The sequence below is a fragment of the Heterocephalus glaber genome, unplaced genomic scaffold (assembly GCF_053883595.1).
Source record: "Heterocephalus glaber isolate CG9 unplaced genomic scaffold, H.glaber_assembly_v1.0 deba00001600, whole genome shotgun sequence".
In the NCBI taxonomy this organism is placed as follows: Eukaryota; Metazoa; Chordata; class Mammalia; order Rodentia; family Bathyergidae; genus Heterocephalus; species Heterocephalus glaber.
The window spans coordinates 20,063,790-20,086,879 of NW_028258372.1; the positions used below are offsets into that span (position 1 = coordinate 20,063,790).

Sequence of the window (23,090 nt, forward strand, 5' to 3'; positions counted from 1 at the left end):
GCAGATGAGAAGTAATTTCCTCAGGCTCACACAATGCACATTGATTAAGTCATGAGAGTGGAGCCCTCACAAATGGGATTAGCGCCTTTTGTAAAGGCAGAGAACTAGCTTGCTTTTCTTCTGCTATGTAAGGTTACAATGAGAAGATGGCAGTTTGTAACCCGGAGAGGACCCTCAACAGCGTTGTAGGGACCCTGATTTCAGACTCCTAGACTCCAAAATGATGAAAAATAAGTTTCTGTGATTTATAAGCCACCTAGACTATGACATTCATTACAGTAGCCCAAGCAGACAAAGACAGATCCTAGCTAAAGTCTCCCGCAGAAGGCATTGTCTCAAAATCCTTTTTGTATCTGGCCATAGCTTCCACTTAGTCAATTTAAATATTTGAACCTGTTTTTTCCATGTGTATTGTGGGTTTGTGAGAGGCCAGGCACAGTGCTAAGTGTCTTACACATGTAAAAGCTTCTGTCTGGGCCTAGAAGAGAGAGCTTAGACCCCAAAGCAGATTCCAGACCAACCAAATGTCCCAAAGAATAGTGGAGAAGCAGGGAGAGTGCCCTAGAGACCTGTCTTGCAGAGGAAGAGACAGGGTGCTGAAGAGAATGTGAGAAGGTTTGTAGAGAGAGCTGTTCTGGTGCTGTGATCCCCATGCCCTGGAAGGAGGAAGGATAGGTTCCTGCCTCTCACCTCCGAGGGAACAGGTGCAGTGGGTCCCTTGGAGAGCTTGGGATGCACCCCTGGTTACCTGAGGACAACAAGATGGGTGTCTGACTCCAGCCTAGAAAATCAATGTGAGCAGTGGGCTGGTTGGGGACCTGTGTCAAAGCAGAAGAAAGTAGCTTCTGCTTTGTAATTCCTGGAGCCAGTGAGGCCCAAGTGCTCCCAGTGGGCCAGTAGGGGCTTCCTGAGAGGACTGGCAGGGTTCATCCTAGGACCAATTCAAGAAGACAGACTGCAGAGGCAAACAAACTACAACCCAGAGGAACTGGGCTCTGTCCAGGAAGGAGCAGATCACTGCCACAGCAGGAATCATTCACCCTCACTGGCAAACCCACAGAGGGATTTCCCAAGAGACAGGGCCCAGGAAGCAGCCACCAGAGTGCTCCAAGGCCCGAAGAGCCCATGGCCCATTCCAGACAATACCTACATCAGGTATAACCCCCACCCTGCTCCTGCCCCTTTACCTTTCCTCCTGCCCCCTCCACTCTGAAGGAGGGAGGAACAGAAACTTCAGGTGGAGATAGGGGTAGAAGGAGGAGAAAAACAAAGCTGGAAAGAGAAAAATCAGCCACATTGCTTCCCAGTGGTGGCCTCCCAAGTGCCATCGCTCATTGCTCGTCTACACAACTGGAATTTGGGGGTGATCATTTGTGAAACAAAATTTTTTCATTTAACACAAATAATTCACCTCAGAAGAAACATCTTTCCTTTAAAGATAGAGCTTCTCTGGTGCATTTTAAATTGTTAGGTTTTGTGTATCTCTATCTTATCACCCCACTTGAAGAATGAGATTTTGGCAGCAGGTACAGTGCCTTACTCTCCTTTGGTCCCCTCCACGGGGCTTGATCACCAGAGACAGTCAAAGACTGGATGACTAATACAGGGACACGCCAACTGTACAAAGTGAGGTACAGCCGTAAGAAAGACCAACCCTCTGCATTTACAGATTGCTCCAGCTGAACAAATAGACAAATCATCCCAGCCTTTTCTCTCCCTGCATTTTCAAGCAGTAGGTGGTACAAATAAAAATACCACCTGGCCTTTGTATAGCACTTTACAGTTTCAAAGCAACTCTCATAACCCAAAGCCACTCTCCACCCACCACGTTCAGCCCCAGACCATTCACATTCCAATTCCACCCACACTCTTGCTTTTCCTGGTGGCCAGCCCTGTGCCACGTTCTGCAGGGTAAGGCCACATGTTTCTCCTTGGCTCCACGTGTCCTGAGAAGAGTTTCCTCATAGAGTCAGCCGGCCAGAAAAGTGGGCAGAGAGCAAAGGGCAGCTTGTTCAGGTTCTGTTTATTATGTTCTCACAGCCTTGTTTATAGTAAAGGTGAATGACATTATTCCACTTTACATGGTAATGAAACAACTCAGTGAGGACTCTGTCAGCCAAGCGGTTTATATGGCAGATGAGCTGCTACAAATCTGTTGTGCTGGCATGTGACTCACTTAATGCTACCGTGGTGGAGTGGCACTCAGTGCCAGCCACCTTTTCCATGCCTGGCAGAAGAGAGGGAGCAGAAGGACTGAAAAGGAGGAAAAATCAAGAAAGGAACAGTTTATTGGGGGGACTTGGACCCCAATCCCAGGAAGGCCAGTGACTACAGCTTGAAGTCTCCCGTCCTGGCCACCAGCATCTCATGGAGTCCTGAAACAACACAGGGACAGGAAGACATCTTTGTTCATGGCTTCTCCCTGTACAGTCTCATGCTCAGTGGCATGGCAGCACATACTCTCAGTGACACCTTGTGTTTTAACTCAGAAAGATACAGACTTAAAGGGGGCTAACACTTGGCAGATTGCAGGTAAGAATGAGAAGCCACAGCTCCTCTGCCTAGCTTGGATGTGGACACACACAGGGTAGGTAGAGTTTTGAGCACTCTTGGTGGTAGGAGATCATCCTGTCTCTGAATGTGCCTCTCCTCACCTTTTCCTCTGGGATGCAGAGGAACAGACATCATCACGACAGCTTGTCTTTTCTGCCCAGATCCTTTCTCACAGCCTTCCACATTCACACCCTCCCCCATCTCTCAGCACAATAGGCTCATTATTTTCTCACAGCAGAGCCACCCTCTCCACTGACCAGGGCCTGGGGTATCAGAACACCCCAGCCTGGCCAAGGAGAAGTGTCCAGGGCCCATGCCCAGAGGCTGGCCCCGCAGCCTGGGCAGAAAGCCTCTTCATAGCTTTCAGAGGAGCAAGATCTGGTGAGAGCACCATTGAGTAAAACCAATTGGAAACTTTCTGGCTGCCTATCCAACCTAGGACCAAAAAGGGAATGAGGAGGGCTTGGAGCCAGTACCAAACCTTATGATGGCTTTGGAAAATCCTCCCAGATCTTGATATTCCCCAGAATGCACCACCCTCTGCTGAGAAATGTAAAAGTTGCTGTGTTACTATTTTCACTACCATGATATGCTTCACTCACTACCTGAGTTCCAACTCTCTTGTTACATGGCCTTCGGTACAGAGGCACATCCTGACACAAAAAGACCAAAAACAAAAGCACATCTAAACAGACAAAGGAGATCTGACCCATCAGGCAAGCCTGAGGGAAGCACTGTTCACGGGACTCAGAAAGCATGGCAAAGCATCTCTTGACCTGCTGCTCTCTCTTGGTCTGCCTGCTGCTAGACAACGCATGTGGCCTGGACCCAACCCTTCGATTTCAAAGAAGCAAGTCAGACTGAGAGGCTGGAGAGCCTGCTCCCTCGAGAGTAAGAGTCCAGCTCCAGAGCTGGCAAATTTCCTGGTTGTGCTTTCTGCATCTGGGTCAGCTCTCACCCTCCCACCCTGCAGCTGTGTTTTGCCCTTAGCCTGCTCCTTCTCAGTCCCTAGGCTGGTGCTTCCACTCCTTACTTGTACACTGGCACCCCCTGCAGAGCTTGAAAGCTTACTGCCACCCACATCCCACCACAGCGCTCTGATTCAGCTGATCTGAGGTAGGACCTGGACAATTTGGTTTGTAGGTGAGTCAAATGCATAGACAAGGTTGAGAGCCACTGTCTTAAACCATCTTTGTTCGAAGTCCATATGTCACTACACACCCAGGAGCTTATGAAAAATACAGATTCCTGCCCCCCCACCCAGATCTATTGGCTCAGCATGTCTAGGTGTGGGCCCTGGGTAACATTTATTAGCATTTGTAACAGGCTTTTGGGGTGACCCCAGTGCACGTACAAGTTTACTAAAAGGCAGCCCCAGATTATCCTTCTCTACCCCAGAGGTGCCCTGGGCTGTGAATGTTTGTCAATAATTGTTCTACTCAGTCCAGCAAAGGCAACAGCAAATCTCACACCATCTCCCAAGCAGCTTAGCACTCCAGTGGAACCAAAAAGCCACTCAGAGATGGAGAGAGGAATTCAAAACCACAGCTCTGCTGGCCCACTGCCTGGGCTTGCCTTGAGCCCAGAGCAGGCCAAGCATGAGGAGCAAAGGAAGATGGTTCTTGGAAGCAGGTCCAGTAAGGTGGATGAGGCTTGTGAGGGGAAAAAGGGGGGATGTGGGGCAGGACCCACAGACATGGAAGGTCAGGGATGAGGTATGTTTGGATATTGCTCTAGATGTTGTAAACATTTCTCTTTGTTTCATCATAGACCAAAATCTAGGTTGGCATGGCCAAAGTGCCTAAAAGTAGGCATCAGAGCAGGGAATTCTGCGCCTTCTGTGGGAAGCAGGGTATACAGCATGGGAGAAAAGCCACTCCCGCAAGAAGATCATATCTGGAGTGTACTAGTCCAGTGCTCATAGTTGTCACACACACAGACACACACAGATGCTCCACAGGAGTACCATAAATACAGCTACCATGTTCTTCTATACATAGACTCATGCCCTTGTCTAGCTACAAAATTCAGAATACTGAAGCTTGGTCCTTCATACTTCCCGTTGTGGGAGGGAGTCACAAAGACGCAATGACACCACCATCAACAGCCTTCATTCCACCAATAGTCGAAGAAAACTCTAGGCCCCAAATGAAATCTCACACAACACTCTTGTTCCAGTCTTCCTCCTTGGAAGTGGAAGTGATGAAAAGACCCTTCCCAGAACATAACTCTGAAGTTCCAATTTATATGCACCTCATTTTCAACAGTAGAATTGGCAGCAGATGCACATTTTGTATGTAAACAATGTTTAAAATACCCTGTTAGATAATTTAATCATTAAATTAATTCTGGCAGCATTAGCTAAAATTGGTGGTGGGGGGGTGTTTTTGGGGGGGTTTCTTACTGGGGTAAGAAGATACCATCTGCCCTAACTAGGAACACTGTTTGAGGCTTTGGAGTTCTTATGCATGAACTCCCACGGGTTTGTTCAGTGTTGACCCAGGCAGCAGGTATTTCTTTCTTTTAGAAGTTCACACAGACATGCCAACCCTCACTCACAAATGACAATGGTCAATTCAGGGTAATAGGCACTAACACTAGTAGGATTCAAGGGCCTTCTTGGCCTTGTCTGGCTATGGCCAAGGAAGAAAGCGATTCTCAAAGTTATAGGACAGGAGTGTAAATGTAGGGACTCTGGCATAAACTAAAGATGCCCAGCACCCCACCATCGCCCACACTCCAGGGCCTTTGCCTAATCTTGTGCTGCTTCATTCTGTCATTCTGTCTGTAGGTTTATAGGTCTGCAATGAATCTAAATCCATTGGGAAGAAATTCCCAGTAATAGCTTCATCACATTCTTTGTTATCCATGTCCCCTGGAGACCAGCACGTTCCAGGCTCCTCTTCCACTTCCGGCCCTCTGCTGAGGATTCATCCCCTCCACACTGCTTTTGTGGCAAAGTCAGTTTTTTCCTGTGCAGCTAGAGGAGGTTCTGTGCTGTTCATCATTCATCCTCCAAGGAAGTTTCCTGACATTTCCAACAGTGGCTGCAGGATACCATGAAAGCATTTTAGGATGGTATCTATCCATAGCTAAATGTTCACAGTGATCTTCTCATCGACACCTGCATATTTTATGTTCCATCCCAAAGGCCAACAATTGAGAAGGATACTGGTTCTTAATAGCCAAGAGGGACCTTTCTAAGAGCAAGCTCCCAGGAAGCAAGCTGTAAAGAACATCGGCCTGGCTCCCTATTCTCCCCCATCATAATTACATGGCCTGCATGGAATGGGGGAGATGGGCAGACATGGAAAGTAATAGGCACTGGGAGAGCCATCATGCTATGGGAATTTACCTCCCTTGGCCAAGCTGTCTGTCTTCCTAAGAGATATGTGATATCACAGGGAGGCAAGGGTAGAAAATACATTAAGCAACAGACAGGTTATACGGAGCCCCATTACACAAAAATCTACTGGTGCTACATTCCCTGGTCATTTGGAAAACTTTTAGAAAAGTTCTTGGTAGAATTGAGGAATGTTTGCAAGCTGTATCTTTCTTAATGACAGTTCCACTCAAAAGTCATGAAAGAAATCTCGCAAGACTCTTTCTGGAAATGCAAGGGTAAAGAAGTCCTATAAATTTCCTAGGCCAAGATGGGCAATAGTCGCAGATTCTCACACTGGTCAGGGGAAATTGAAGAAATAAAGAAACAGCTAACTCTGTGAAGTTTGATCTGCCTCAGAGGACACCTACCAATGATGCTAGAAACTTGGGATTCCATATGACAAAACCAGAAGGCTGGGATTCCACAGAGACCTCTCTCCTTAACTTTGAGGTCCTGGTACCTGGGGCTGGTGTCTATATTGTAACAGTGAATATAAAGTCAGAGCAGGAATCTTCCAGCTGCTTCTCCCAGGGGTAAAGAGAAGACTCAAGAATCCTAATGGGGGTGGGGGTGGGGGTGGGGGTGGGAACTGCATTTGCATTATTTACAGATTAGCCTAGCACAGCAAATCTGCCTTCTCATTGGAGATGACTGAGACATTATGAAGGTCAAGTTGTTGACCCAGAGAAGGGTGACAGCAGCAAGGTGCTACCACTAATTTAAACACAAATACGGGTAAATGGAAGACAGTCCAAGCTCTGGCAGCTGGGTTACTCTTTGGAATGACCTTTCATTCTCTTCTTGCCCCCTGCCTCCTACCCCAAATGCCACCACCTTTGAACACCTATGAGATTTCACATTAGAATATGGTCTTGGCAGCAGGGGAGGGGAAAGCCGATGATTTCCAAGAGTCCCCATCTGAGGTTTAACTGAGCCTCCTCTGGCTTTGGGAGAGCAAATCTAAGTACATTTTGGACCTCAGGAACCTGGGGTAAGAGTCTTTCTCCATGAGACTGTGTACTTTTCCCTGGGCTTGGTCAAAGCAAGTCAGGGATGGTTCCTGTATATTCTTTCTTGTAGCTTCTCGGGTCTGGAAATCAATGTTTACCTGGAGACACAAACAGAGAACAAGGTTACAGATCCTCAAGGACCAAAGCACCTGGCATCTGGCTCTAGCTACATAATAATCATTAATAACAACATCTTCTATCTTTAAGGTGATGTGGGCATTTCAAAGTGCTTTCATGAAGCTCATCTCTTGAGATCACAGCAAGAATCTTGTGAGGACTAAAGACTAAGTATTCTTAGTTTAGATTTATAAATAAGGACACTGAAGAAAGCTATAATGCTGGTCTAAAGTAGTATGGGAAGTTAGTAGCAGAAAGAAGGCAAAAATTCCTAAGTCAACTGACTCCTAATCCAAGGCCCTTCACATCAGGCAAAGGGTTACACCCAAGTCAAGTGTTAATACAAGTGCCCTAATATAAACCTTCTCCCTTGTCCTTTCATAACTACTAAAGAAACAGATGCTCTCTGAAATGAACAGGCACTTCTCAGACAAAGAAGTAAAAGCAGCAAATAAACATATGAAAAAAGGTTCAACATCACTCATCATTCGAGAGCTGTAGATGAAAACAACACTGAGATTCCACCTCACCCCAGAAAGAATGGCTGCTATCAAGAAATCAACCAATAACAAATGGTGGCGAGGCTGTGGGGAGAAAGGAACACTTCTCCATTGTTGGTGGGAGTGCAGACTGGTGCAACCACTGTGGAAATCAGTATGGAGATACCTCAAAGAACTAGGGCTAGAGGTCCCATTTGACCCAGCTATCCCCCTGCTGGGTATCTTCCCAAAAGAATTAAAAGAATCATACCACAGAGATATATGGCACCCATGTTCATAGCAGCATAGTTTGTAATATCTAAAGCTTGGAAAGAGCCCAAGTGCCCATCGCCTGGAAACTGGACAAAGAAGATGTGGGTTTTTTATAAAATGGAGTACTACTCAGCCATAAAGAATGAGAAACTAGAGACATTTATAGCTGAATGGATGCATATTGAGCCCATACTCTTAAGTGAAATAAATAGGATAAACGTGTAAATACAGAATAGTTTCTCTAGTGTGAGAAACTGAAAGTGTAAATAAGGATTAAAATGATTGAAATGAATAATTGATAATTTGAAATAGGAAGAAAAGGTCCAAAGAGGTAGGGGAAATGGGAGGGGAAGGGGAAGGGGAAAGGAAAGAAGGGAAAGGACAAATTATGAGAAAAGGAAAAAATGGAAACAAAGTCTTTGTAAATAGGGAAGGGTGGAAGAGGTGAAGGGGGCACAGGGAATGGGGAAAAAAAAAGAACCAAGATGCATCATGTACAGGTACAAGCACCCAATGATAAATGTAAATGTATTGTATACCTAAAATGTACCAATAAAAGAATTTAAGCAAAAAAAAGAAAAATAAAGAAACAGATGCTCTATATAGAGAGATCATGGTTAGAATGTAATTTGTATTCAAACTAGCATTATAAGGGGCTTATAGAATCCTATTCCACTGGCAAGGAGTTTATGCACACCAAGTCAAACTATAATTGAAGACTTGTAGACATATAGTACGTCTGAACTCATATACAGCAAATATTTTTCTTCAATTGAATCCTCCCAACTGAAATTCTATACTATCATTCACAATAACAATACATAGAAATTCATATTACCATACATATTTAAAATAAAATAGTATAAATAACTATAAATACTCATTAATGAACAGTGGCAAATATTGAACAGGTAACTTGTCTCTAACTCTCAGAGTAGTCTTGAAAGGTAGGTGATATTATTCCCTTTTACATTGGGGTAAATGAGATTTAGAAAGGTTGAGTAACTTGACCATCATCACACAGCTAGATAAGAAGGAGATAAGACTGGAACAAAATCCCAAAGAAGATACTTATTCCATTAAACTGTGCTAACCTTTCCTAGGAAAATAAACATGGACTCAAGGGTATCTACTCTCACAAAACCCCTGTAGCAACGCAGTTCCTGCCAGCTTGTGTTTGACAGTGAAGATACTTCTACTATAACTCCTTTGATAGATGTTCTGAGCTTCCAGTCCTTAACGATAATTCCTTTTGGGCTGGGGATGTACAGAGTGGTAGACCATTTGCCTAACATACACAAGGCCCTGAGTTTGGTCACCAACACCACAAAATAATAATAATAATAATAATAATCCATTAAGAGTCACAGAATGGTGCAGCTTAGCTCAGTAGAAGAAAGTCTCCAACAAGCCCAGCTCAAACTCCTCTAAAGAAGGAGATGAGAGCCAACAACCACAGATCAAGGTCTTGCAAGATGGCAGCAGTGGCCAACACACCTCCCGTGGAGCCTGCACATCCACAAATTCCTCAAAGATCCTGTGGGCCTTGGAGACTAGCTTCGCTGTTGACCTGGTCTTTTTGAACTCTTCACAGGCCAGCCAGAATTCCAGGTTCTCCTCACTGAACTCCGTCTTCAGGAAGGCGCGGAAGGCAGCCACTCCATCTGTGGATGTGGAGGGAAAAGAAGAAAGATAAGAAGAAGCTAAAGTTCAAAGACCACAGAAGAAAAAGATGGTAATATAATGTGAGGGTCCTCAACTGTCCAGGCCCACTGCTCCTCCACATCCCCTTGAAAACTCTACTCCCTTAGGCCTAAACACACTCAGAGCAAGATATACCTCTTATTCAAGGATCAGAGTATTACTAGGGAGAAAAGTTTTTTTAAAGCCATAGTTAAAACAAATATGAGTAAGCCTGCTCACTTCTAATCATCTCTCAGTGCTTACTGCCTGTCTCCTCATGAAGAGACTGCTGTCCCTAGGGGCTTCTGCAGAGGCTGTGTTGCTAATTTGGCCAAGGTAATGCAGGTAATCCATTCTCTACCCCAATGCAAGCCAACACTGTAAGAAAACACACAAACTAGAACAAGCTAGACAAACTAGAGGGAAATGTGAATATCTCAAGGCTGATCCTTTACTGCTCCCTTAAAGTAAATACAGAAAGTCAGTCCATAATAGCATTCTGTCACATGGACAGTATTTCCAGGATCTTGGAGAAAAGCTTTGAAGCCCTGTATTTTGATGTTCTATTCCGTGCAGTCTTTAATATTTTTGGCTATTGAATTATATGTTTTAATTGAGATTGACTATAATTTTTCTACCACATAATTTAACAGTTAATAAACCCTTTCATCCTTGTAAATCAATGTCATATGTATTGTCAAGCAGAGATTAGCACAAGATGATCAGGGTTACCACATCAAATCAGCAGGGGAAATAATATTTATTTATAGCTTGCATCTCCGGTTAATGCTTTTATTTTAAACAGATTTGAATAAGGCATTTTAACCCTTAAAGTGCTCTCCTTTAATCAAATAACTACTACCTATGTAGGCTTCTACAAACTGTCCTCAGAAGAAGGGCAGATACATCCTAAAACAAAAAGTGCTGCCTTGGTGAAAAATGACTCTAGTAATCATTTTAATTTCTTTTCTAAAAAGTCACAAGGAGGACAGAATGCTAACAATTTTTAAATCTAGATGATGGTAGAATTGAACAACTGATGTCTACCAATATGCACCAGGACAGCATCCTGGCCAGGATCATTCAATAACTTGCTGGTGCCATGCTGTTTTGAGGTGTTGTATTTTGCTATTTTGAAACATTTTCATTTCTACTAGTGAAAAGCCATTGTACATCTTTGTCTCTCAAAATAGATATTTTAATGTCCACAATTACAACAATAATCATAAAAGCCAAGACCTTTCATTGCAAGAGCCAGAGATTTTCATGGGGCTCCCAAAGCTAAGCTTTAAATCACAAGAAGATTTAACTTTGGAGAGATGAGCTTAAAGTGTATTAAGAAAAGTAGAATGACTGTGTAATTTACCATCCAAACCAGGACATTTCTGAGCATGAAGGGTGTGCCACTGTTAATTACATGGGAATGATCAGCATAAGCCATGACTGCCACAGGCAACACCCAGGACACACAATCTTCCAACTCTGAGCCATGGAGTGTGGAGAAAGCAGAACATGTTAAGCCATTTCCCATCAGACATGATGGAAATAAAATTATTCCTGTGCCAAGAGGAAGAGAAAAGTAACATGGTTTCAAATCAAATGAGATGTCTACTTAGGGTACCTCCATCCCCATTCCTATATCAAGGCCAAAGTTCTAGGAGAAGACAGTATGAATTCACAATAAATTGGGAAACAAAGTGAGCATAAAATAAGGATATGACAATGTTAAGGCAGAAATGGTCTGAGAATCATTTATTCATTTTAACTATGATTTTTAAATTACTAATCTTCAAAGTATTTTTTTAATGCTGGGAGACATAAGAGAAGAAATCCTATTGTTGCTGCCCATTAAGTCCCTTATGGGTACTCACTTTGGCAGCCTTCCAATGCCCTATGGCCTCAGGATGCCTATGGAGAAGATCCAGAAGTTTCCATGGGCTCCAGAGTTAAACTTGCATTTAAGAGCAAGCACACCTGGTAGGAGATGGCTGGTGCTTGCAGAAGGAGCTCCAGGCAGAGGGTGGATGGAAAAATATTGGAGCTGGAGATACCTTCAACCAGACTCAGTGCCCTTGAGAACCAAGAAGGGGCTGGTTCTACAAGAGAGGACTCAGCAGTGTCCAGCAGTAGGCCCAAGGTGGACCTGAGGCCCACAGGCCAAAAGTCATCCCAAATAACTCCATCTTTTTTATTTTTTTAAATTTTATTTTATTGGTACATTTTAGGTATATAATATAATGACATTCATCATTGGAAATTTGCACCTTTACATAATCTCTCTTGGTTCTTATTTTTCACCCTTCCCCTGCCCTCCCTTCAACCCCTCCATCCCTCCCTATTTACAAAGACTTTGTTTTCATTTTTTCATTTTCTGATATTAATTCCATTCCCTTCTTTCCTTTCCCCTACCCGTCTCACTTCCCCTTCCCCTTTGCCCCTTTTTGTCCTATTTCACATTATCTATTACACCTTTTAGTCCTTATTTACACTTTCAGTTTCTCACACTAGAGAAACTATTCGATATTTACACATGTGTGTCCTATTTATTTCACTTGAGAGTATCGCCTCAATGTGCATCCATCTAGCTATAAATGTCTCTAATTTCTCTTTTTTTATGGCTGAGTAGTACTCCATTTTATATTTTTAAAAAAACACCACATTTTCTTTATCCAGTCTCCAGTTGATGGGCAATTGGACTGTTTCAAACTTTTAGCTATTACAAACTGTGTTGCTATAACATGGGGGCACATATATCACTGTGGTATGATTCTTTTAATTCTTTGGGAAAGATACCCAGCAGGCAAATAGCTGGGTCAAACGGGACTTCCAGTCCTAGTTCTTTGAGGTATCTCCATACTGATTTCCACAGTGGTTGCACCAGTCTACACTCCCACCAGCAGTGGAGCAGGGTTCCTCTTTCCCCACAGCCCAGCCAGCATTTGTTATTGGTTGATTTCATGATAGCAGCCAGGTAGGGTGAGATGGAATCTTAGCGTTGTTTTCATTTGCATCTCTTGAATGACTAGTGATGTTGAACATTTTTTCACATGTTTATTTGCTATTTCTACTTCTTTGTCTGAGAAATGTCTGTTCATTTCAGATGCCTAGTTTTGGACTGGGTCTTTAAATTTGGGAGGTCTGATTTTTTTTAAGTTCTTTATAAATTCAAGATAGTAGACCTTTGTCGGAGGGACAGCTGGTGAAAATCCATCTTTTTAATTCAAGAGACTTTTTAAAGTAAATTTACCTTCAAGTGGTACATAAAAATTATACATATTAATGGAGTAACATTGATATTCAATAAATTTATACATTGTATAGTTTAAATCAGTTAAATATAAATTCCTTAAACATTTATCATATCTTGTGGTAAAACCTTTCAAAAAAATCCTTTCCCCTAGCTTTTTAAAATATAAAATATATTATTGTTATATATCGTCAACCTCCCTGCATAGCTCACCAAACTTCTTGCTTCTACCTAACTGTAAATCATCACCCCTTGGTCAACATTTTCTGATCCCTCCCTTCCCATATTCATATTCATTCTCTCCCTCTCCCTCTCCCTCTCCCTCTCCCTCACCCTCTTCCTCTCCCTCTCTCTGCCTCCAACTTCTGGTAACCACCATCTTATTCACAACTTTTATGAGATCAGGTTTTTTTACATTCCACACGAGTGAAATCAGGTGCTACTTGCTTCAGCTTTACACACTTTCCGCTGTAGTCAATGAGTGGGAAGCAAAGAGGTCCAAGTCTGTGCGTTTTTTCCAGAGAAGGAAAGAGGAAGTGACTCAGACTCATAAGAGCATGTTGTTTTTAAACTAGAAGAGACTAAATTCCTTGAATGAGAGAGTTGAAGCTTGCCATTTGTATCAGATTTTGCTTTGTTTTTTACTAAACAAAAACAGGTGCTCCTGACCAAGTTGAATGTAGTTATAGATAAGGAAAGGAAATTACATTTCCGCCTTCCTCTATGGTACTGCTAAGGAAATTCTGTCTAACCTCAGGCTAGACAAGGTACATACCTGATGTCTTTTCTTCTAGGCTCTAGCTTTGGTAGGTCTTGTGGGGATTCAAAGAGATTACACCCGCAAAGTGCTCCCCAGGAATGTGGCTGTCCTCCTTCCCATTACAGAGGAGAAAGTTGATGTTGAGAAAAGCAACTTACCTGATCTCACACAATAATAACATATAGCAGGGAGCCTTAAGGTAAAGTATTCTCTCCTGATTCAAAGTAGCAACAATGTCATTCCACTGACTCATTCATTCATTCATTCATTCATTTCCCGCTTGCATAACCCAAGTATTCTGCTAGGCACTTACATGGCACTTGCATCAAAGGGCAGTCTGAGTCAAGAAAGCATAATTATGGCAATTCTGGCACAGTGTGGTAAGTTATACACTAAGTAAAATACAAGAGGCTATGAAGGGATCCCGAGGGGTGTCAGAGGCCCCTCTGAAAAGAGAAGGAAGACCTACAGTACGAAGAGGCTTTTACATAGTGACAGGAAGGGCAGAATAAGGAAGCTCTTCAAAAGAAGGAAGGGGTGTATGGAGAAGAGAATTCAGGAAGAGAGAACTACATACACGAAGGATAGAATTAAGAAAGTTTATTGAGTAATTATGAATACTTTAGAAACACTAATGTTTAACAGTAATAAGATAGCTAAAAAAATACAAAAATGATATTTGCATGCCTATGTTTATCGTGTTGCTATTCATAATAGCCAATATATGGAAGCAGCCTAGGTGCCTATCAACAGATGAATGGCTAAAGAAAATATGGTATATATGCACAATGGAATATTACTTCGCCATAAAGTAGAATGAAATCAGGTCATTTAAAGGAAAATGTTTGGAACTGCAATGCCACCAAAATAAGCCACAGAAGTATCATGTGTTTTCTCTCATCTGTAGAAACACAACAGAGTGACCTAAAAGTAAAAGAGGAACGAAAAGTAAGGGAACTTGAGAAGGCATGAGAGAAGGGAGGGAGAGACAGAGGTAGAAATATATGGATATATATATATGTATATCCATCCCTTTAAAAAGCTAAATATAACTGGATCCATTTTTACAATAGGCATACACCAAGCAGCCTATAAAAGAGACAGAAAGATGGAAGGACTGCTCAATACTACAGAAGTCCAGGGAGACGATACTGCAAGAAGGAAGAAGTGGCAAGAAGAAAGACTGTGTCCAGTTCTGCCCAGAGGCCAAAGCTGATAGGTCTGAGAGGAGTCACAGAGCCAATGACCATGGGCAGGGACACTGGTGGCGAATAGTGGGATGAGCCCTGGCCACGCTGTGGTAAGTACAGAGGTGAATGAGACCACAGAGTGGAAACAGCTCATTCAGATGTTTCCTGAAAGAGGTTGGGCAGACAGGGAATCAAAGAAATAGGACAACAGCGCTAGAAGGAAACGTAAGGTCTGGAAACAGTTTTATTGTTTATTTTTAAGAGCTTTGGGTATGTTAAATCTGGATCTGATCAGAGAAGACTTGATGAGCAAGAGGACTTGAAGTTAAAGGAAAGAAAGAGGCTAACTAGAGAAGGGGAAAAATGTCGCCCCTAGGAAGGCAGAAGAAATAGGCCTGGGAACCAAATTAGTATGGTGAGAAAGGGGAAAGCTTATGTAGGGAAGTTTCTAGTTTTAAGCAGGAAACTGAAGTTCCTATCTGATATTAGCAGGGGAAGGTAGAGGGGCCTGGGTAGGGAAGGCAGGATTTTATTTTGATTTATTTATTTTGGGTATGGGGCAGGAAATTTTATTTATTTACTATCTACCATGCTTTCTGCTTGGGATTTTACAAAACTTCAATTCAATTTATTTTTGTAACAATGGTGATCCATAAATAATATCACTTTCACTTTCCATAGGAAGAAACTAAAGCTTAGAAAGTTGAATAAATGGCCCAATTACACAGCTGGTAAAAACAGAGCCAGAGTGTCAACCAGTTCCCCACATGACTCCAATGCCATATTTCTCCAGATGTTTGTCATAAAAAGAGGAAAAGAAAGGGAAAAGATAGATCAAAGCATGAAATTATAGTATTTGGAAAAAAGATAAATTTTAGAGGAGACCAAGAAGTGGAAGAACTTGTGTTCTTAAGAACAAAAGTAAGGAAAAAGAGGGCCGGGGATTTAGCTCAGTGGTTCCACCGATTGCCTTGCAACCACAAGGTCTTGAGTTCGATCCCTGGTACCAAAAAAAAAAAGTAAGGAAAAAGAGTAGTGGGTAAATGCAGAGAAATTGTCAGAGAAGAGACATACTGGGGAGGCATCAAGTTGTACAGCCTTGATCTTCTTTGTTAATTTAGGATGAGGTTGCTATAAAGGTGCTAAATTTTAGAGCCACAGCATGAACAAATCACACAAAGTCACCACCTCACAGAACTGTCAGGCTAACCTAATGTAAAAGATATTAAGGAGTAATTTTAAATAGTCCACTGAATAATTACAAGAGCAGTATGTGGTATAGTTGAGACACCTAGAGTAGGAAGAGTTGGGAAGAGCTACCTTGGGAAAATGAATATGGCTGTGGTAGGCAGCAGTAAACAGTTGTAAAGACCTAGACTTTGGGTTTTGGAGAGGATTATGATGCACCAGAAGGGAGCAAGAACTTTTAACTTAGGACCGCATCAATCATTCAAAGACAGGCCCCACTCAGGATGGTGAATAAACCTTGACCTTGGAAAACACCAAGGATTTAGGAACTGGAACTTGGAACCAACAAAAAAGAGAGGATAGAAGGAATTTTTTTTAAAAGTTGAAGTCAGAGAAAGCATTTTCAACAACCACAGCAAGCACTAATGAGCACTTACTTTGGGCACCATACCAAATGCCTTATGAGATTTATGACACTTGCTCCTCATGGCAAATTGATAGCATAGGTCCTGATGTTTTCACTATTTGAAAGGAGATAAAAACAAAGCTTAGAAAAGTGAAATAACTTGCCCGAGGTCACATAGTAAGCGGCAAGGATGCTGAACTACAAAACCAGCATCTATATATGCATCAGTGGTCTAGTCTCCAGGTCTGTAGGATGGTAGGGGCCACTGACTGCTTGGCCAGTGAACCTTGAGGTGAAGAGAGGAGCCCATGTATGGCAAGACAAGGAGGCCATAAGTAACACTATGGATGGTGACTTTCCATAAAAGACAGCAACAAGCAGGGTGGAGAGAAAATGAAAAAGGGTGGAAGAGTATCTGAAAGTCAAAGAAAAGCATAGAAATAAGGATGGGAATAGGCTGCAGAGTTCAAATGAATTACACTGCAAAGAGCTGAGACTGTCTCAACTCAGTGGGATGTGGTTTGGAGTAACATATGTGGTGAACTCACAGCCGCCTGGGCATTGCTGGGAAGCTTCAGAGAGGCAGCATACTGCAGACTACAGGTCCCACCTGGGGCAGAAACCACAAGTCACAGTTGGAAGCACCAGTCCTGATCAGAGCCACATGCATAATTGGCTATACCACCTTGGGCAATCCACTTATCTTTACTGGGTCTCAGTATTCTCATCTGTAGAAGGAGGGCACTGGCTTTGGTGAACTCTCTCAGCTAGAGTTAGCGCTCTGCTCCATGCCCCATCATACATTAGACCTGCCCAATTCAGACACTGCCTTTGGCTGATTGTTTCCATCCCCCTCATCACTGATATCATCACTGTCATAAATTGAGGACTTATTCCAGACCAAGTTTTGTGCTGTCCACTTCACCTACATTAACTGACTTTGTCTTTACATCAACCCTCTTCTTGGAAGAAGACTGAGGATCTGGAGCCATCAGCCTGAATTTGAATTCTGCATAACCTTGGAAAAGTACCCTAACATCTTGAAGCCTATCTGTAAAATGAGCATAATACCAGAAATTAGTATATTGGGTTGTTACCAGAATCAAATGAGTCAATCCACAAAAAGTGCCTAATACTCATAAGCAGTTAACAAATGTTAGCTCTTAGATAAGTTTTTGGTTTGGGGGGGGGGAGTTTGCAAAAAAAGGAAAGTGAAACATGGAGAATTGAGTTGTTTATGGTCTCTTGTTCAGTCAAAGGAGATGACTGGATTTAAGTAGATGCATGATTTCGAAGCCCACTCCACCTGCCTCCTCTCTAGTGATAGTTGGAAGGTCTCAGAATGTCACCTCCCCCAACCACAAAAACATACTGAACACATGTATGCTGCAGCCCTGCAAATGTGCCATTTGGCTCCCAGAGCTGGAGCTTTTCCTGCTATCACCTTCTCTGTGGTGAGAACTGAGGCCCTTAGGTACCACCAAGAACCCTAGAACCTGCCTAAGTTCTCTTCTCTCCCACAGCACTGGCATCCAGCACCATCTCTGCTCTTGCATTTAGAGAGCACAGAACCATCCTCCCCAAGATGCTGTGACACCTCCCAGAGCAGACAGGCATCTTTCACAGCCATGGACTGCAAAATTCCCATGTAAATATGCCTCCTCTTTCAGTCTTTCTCAACTCAATTGATGGCCTCCATTTCCAAGGCTGGCTCAGAGGGAGAAGAAAGGCAAACAAACTATGGCACTTGCAAGTTGCTGGGATTTCAAGGGCAGAGTTTGAGAGGTACAGAGGAGGAGAGAATGCCCCTGCTCCCGTGGGCCCTTCTGAAGGGTCTCAACCTAAGAGCTGCAGCAAAAGATTAAAGCAAAGATGTCCCGACAGACAAAGATCACAAAAGCCTACACAGACTGCAGACCAACCCTTCCCTCACCCCGCCTCTGCTTATCCACTTGCTCCATCCACCCATCTCTCAGGCCCAGCCCCTCCCACCTTTTCCATAATCCCAAGACTAGCACTGAGCACGCATGCCCTGGAGGGTCACAGTGGAACAAGGGAAGTGAGAAGGGGTGGGAGGCGCCCACCACTTCAGGAGCAGGATGCAGAACAGATGGCAGCTGAAGGCTTCTGTGTACAGACCACATACCCCTCACCTGGCCTACCTCTCCTGATAAGCAGAAGTGACATAGCAAATGAATTACATGGGACTGGGGCCAGTGAGATTTTTTTCTTCCCAAACGCATCTTTTCTGCTCTTCTATCCAACTCATACCTCCTCCCAGCAAGCTTTTCATCTGCTCCTTTTTCTGACTCCTCAGCATCTCACCCTACCTCTCTCCCTTTTCTTTTGGCCTCTGCCATTTTTCTTCCCTGTCCTTCCATCTTTCCTCGTTCCCTCTACCAGGACCCTTTCCCAGCCTTCTGCTTGTCACAAACTGCAGATGGTCCAAAAGGCAGGAAGCTAGCTCATCTCTGAAAGACTCGGCAGCATCTCCAGGCATCACTCAAGGTAGCCATGCCTTGCATTGGCCATGTGTCCTCTGCTGGGCCCCATGCATCCCACAGAGGAACAGGAGCCTCAGGGATCAGAGTCCCACTCCACAACTTTCACTGATTTCAAGCAGATGGAAAGAGTGACTTCTCTTTGATCCCCAAAGCTATTCTGTGGAGAATTGGGTTCTGGCTCTGAAGCACACTAGCTAAATATGAGCTTGGGCAAGAGGTTTAACCTATCTGTGCCTCAGTTTCCTCATCTATAAAATGCAGATATGAACAGCACCTCCTCTGGAGGGTCACGGAGTGTGAGGAGTTCATACATGTAAACACAGTCAGACAGAGATCGACACATGGACAGGAAATGCACGACTCAATTCATGTTAGTGACTGTGATTTCTGTACATTGTGGATCATCATAGAGAATGTAACTCATGCCAAATAAAATCTTGGTGACTTAAAGGGGTTAAGTAGTAAGCAGTTGAAGAAATTAGGAAAGAGGCAGGGGGATCTGCCTTATAGTCATTTCACTTTCATTTCGTTTGAGTCTTCTTTGAGTGACACTGTAAGGAGTCAAGGCTCCAAGAACGCAATAAATTTTCTAAGATGGGTGCGTACCCAGTAGCAAGAAGGGAAAGATTTACATCCTGGATTCCTGGAAGAGTAAGCAGAATATTGGCATCCTTTTGAGCATCCACAGAATCTCCAAGAACACACCATGGCTACACATGCTGCTGGCTGTCAGCTTTCTCTCTCCAGTTCTTTGATGGAGGGTGCTTACATAAGGAGAGAAACTGGGTCACTATGAATGAGCAGTGCAGCTGGTGCAGCAGGGAGGGTGACTTAGATAACAGTTCAAGGTCCAGCAGCCCCAATTTAGCTGGCATCAGGGGTGGGCTTGAGCCTAGCTCAGTCCCCAGGCTTGGAAAAATATAAGATCACAAGAATAAAAGATTCTCTTTCACCTCTGTGTTTACCAAAGTACTCTCCCAAAGACCAGAGTCATCTATTCCTGATCAATTGGAGAAAATAACCCAGTGAATGGGTTTCAAGGTCTTACTGAGACCAGAAAAGGAAAATGCATTTATAAAGTCCAAGATAGATATACTAGTAGTGAAGTCAAATCTTCTTTGATTTGGAATCAAGCCACTGCTTTTAAATTTGTAATGAGAACAGCATCAGGATTGGAGCTGTGTGTGTGTGTTTTATGAAATAAAGGCTTCTAAACAAATAACTGGGAGCTAAGCAAGATTTAGTAGAAAGATTACAGAACAAATGATTGCCAATTACAATACTTACTGGCAAGTATTTGGTATGCTAATTATATTTCAGTGTTGTGATTAACATAATTTTCTTCAATGATCTCTTCTTTGTTAGTATATATATACAAAATGATATATTATGATTGTAATAGGACTTGAAGCCTATGAGACTCTTTGTGCCAGAAAAGAGTTGAAAGACACTATGATCACACCCTACATTGGACACAAAGAGTAATGCCCTGAGGTTGCATAGTTTATTATTCCTAGGATGTGGGAACAGAAGAGGAAGGAGATCTTGGGCCTTATAACTCCTATTCCAGTGTTTTTGTCCTATCCCATTAAGCAGAAGCTGAGCCAAGTAATCAAAAAAACAAACGAACAAAAATTAAAAAATAAAAAAAAGGAGAGCCTATATCTGCAACTTATAAGACACTGACAAGGAATTTTCTACTAAGAGGGGAGACAAAGGAGATATGGCCCTAATAAGGAGAAAGCTTAACACTCACAAATGACTTCTTTATTCAAGGATATTTCTTAGGTTGGCTTGATAGAGGAATGCTGTACAGATTCTCAAAGAAGGAATAATGTCAAAATCACCTACTAGGTTTTTTAAAACTACATCCCCAGCAGGATTCTCTCACTCATGTGGAAGGGAAGCAGGAGGTATGAGAAGAGGATAGCAATAGTTCAGGTGGCAAAGGATGAGCAAAACACAATTTGAATAAGTCTTCTTGGTGACCCTATAGACCCCAATTGGCTACCTCAAACTATCTGTGGGATCAAGAAGCTGACACAATCCTGGGCATATAGTATCCACAAAATGCACGTTTTCTCCATGAATTTAATACTATGTTGTAGCAAAAACCATTTAAAAATAATTAGTCCTTCAATGAACACCTCTATGTACAAATCCACATTTAGCATTTCTGAATAGCAATCACACCAAATTCTCATAACTGTCTGTGATAAGTCTTATGTTCCCCTTTTACAGAAAAGGAAAATAAAATTTATAGAAATAAGGTAATTTGCCTAATTTCACGGAGCTGACAAAACGAGTGTTGGAAACTTATCCAGTTGCTTCCATTCTGACCTTTTTCAACACACTTTTAAGAGTTGCTGCATAGAGGTACTCCTTCTATAAAGGGTGAATGTATTCCCACCTCCTCGGTGCAGGTAAAACTTACAGCAATGTGGAGATAATACCAGTGATGCAAGGAAATTCCTTTCCTACCACATCACATATATATGTCTAACTCTTAGCCTCAGTTTCTACAAAAGCATACCTGCCATATTTGTTGATGGACTGTGGAACTCTCTACCCTGTACAGTCTATGTGTAATCTGTGACACATGATATACCAATAAAGGTCTGAGGCAGGTAGTTAGACATTTGCAGGCCTAAAAGACAGGGTGGGGGGGTCGTGCAAAATCGCATGCATTGCCAGTTATGTAAAGAAACAAAGACTTCAATGTATAATACACTTATAAGCATTTGTTAGGTCTAAGACCTAAAGCAATCCCACAGAGCACCATAACATTTTAAAGTTACACAATGTGTATAGTCCTTTGGATGCCTGGCCACCTGGCCATCTAGTTCCACAACAAGGCATACACCATTCCTGGCTGCCATAGCCTACAGCCCAGTGATTATCAGGAAAGAAAATATTCTCTAAAGACCCTCTTGCCTTGGGCTGGGATATGGTTTAAATTAAGAACTTAATCTTTCATAAATTTCTTACGTGGTTAAAGCCCTGAGAAAACACTGACCATCTGAAAGGGGCAGGAAGACATTTTGCAGTTCCAAAGTAACTTTTAAGTAAAATGTCGATAAGCATTATAATTACCCTAGTTCCCTGAACCCAGAAACAACTTTCATGTGCATAAAAAAGGTATCCAAACCTGCACAGTTATAGATGCCTTCGTGGGACTGCCCACCTTCTCCCTTGAAGGTGTAACTCTATATATTTACTTTATAATAAATTCTACCTATACTTCTGCATGGCCATCTAGGTGTCTCTACTAAATTCTTTCCACTGAGGGCACAAAGAAGCAAGGACCAAGGAAGCAAGGGTCCAGTTCCATACTTTGTCAGGACCCAGCTTTCCAATGACAAAGGGGTGCGATGCCTGAGGACCAGAGAAAGCTGCAATACAAGCTACAGTCTCTGTGTGTTTCTTGGAAAGTCATAGGCACCTGTCCCACCAAAACGATCCAGATTTGTGTCTTGCTGATTTGCTTTTAAGAGCAGTGCTTTTCCCACTTCAATGTGCCTGGAGGGCTTGTGGAAAACAGAACCCAAGGACCATCCCCAGGGATTCTGAGTCTACAGGCCTGAGACAAGATGCAAAAATGCTCATTTCTCACAAGCTCCTGGCAGATTCTGGTACTGTCTTCTTTGGATCATCCTTTGAATAATACTGTTCTAGAATCTTCTGGCATGGAGAGGGATACAGGGAGGGTTGCATGATGAAGGGAAGCCTACTGTTGAACTATATGTTCTAGAGCTAGTGGCTATTTAAATGAATAACAAGGAATGTCATGAGCTGATAATTTAGTCTTTGAATGTTGTGGGTTTTCTGCTTAGTGGCTGAATGACCAGCTTAAGTCATTATATTTTTGTATACCACAATCATTACCTCAAAGTGGACTACTTTTTTTTAAAATCCTCTTTATGGGTTTTGTTTTCTCTGAGATAGATAATAACTCTGCAAATGCAAAAAAGCTTTCAGTTGTCCCATTCCACTGACCTAGCTTTCTAAGGGCCTGGTAGTCAGCATTGACACTCTGTGTTCTGTACAAACAACTAAATAAGACTTAAGTTCCAAATAAACACAATGAGGCACTGGGGTCAGGGGTAAGAAGTGAGAGAGGAGGGGAAGAAATGCAGCCTAAGCTGTCCTTGGCATGAGGTAAAATGGAATGAGTCTAAAAAATACGAAGGAAGGAGAGATGGAGGAGGGAGGCAACGAAGAAGAAAGGGAGAGAAGAAGAGAAGAAGAGAGAAAGAGGGAAGGGGTGATTTATTCAGTTATTCAGAGTTTAGGAC

General features: G+C 42.7%; 1 protein-coding gene across 9 annotated transcripts in view; it reads right to left on the reverse strand.

Annotated features, from left to right (window-relative positions):
- Positions 1-2,006: 2,006 nt before the first annotated feature.
- Positions 2,007-23,090, reverse strand: part of Rgs8 (regulator of G protein signaling 8) — a 32,127-nt gene continuing 11,043 nt past the window's right edge. For all 9 annotated transcript variants that reach the window (XM_004862826.3, XM_087194414.1, XM_004862828.3 and 6 more), the window contains 2 exons: positions 9,315-9,481; positions 2,007-7,046 (listed from right to left, as the gene is read on the reverse strand). In XM_004862826.3, coding sequence (XP_004862883.1) covers positions 6,864-7,046; positions 9,315-9,481 — 350 coding nt within the window. In that variant the 3' untranslated portion in view covers positions 2,007-6,863. The remainder of the gene's footprint in view (positions 7,047-9,314; positions 9,482-23,090) is intronic.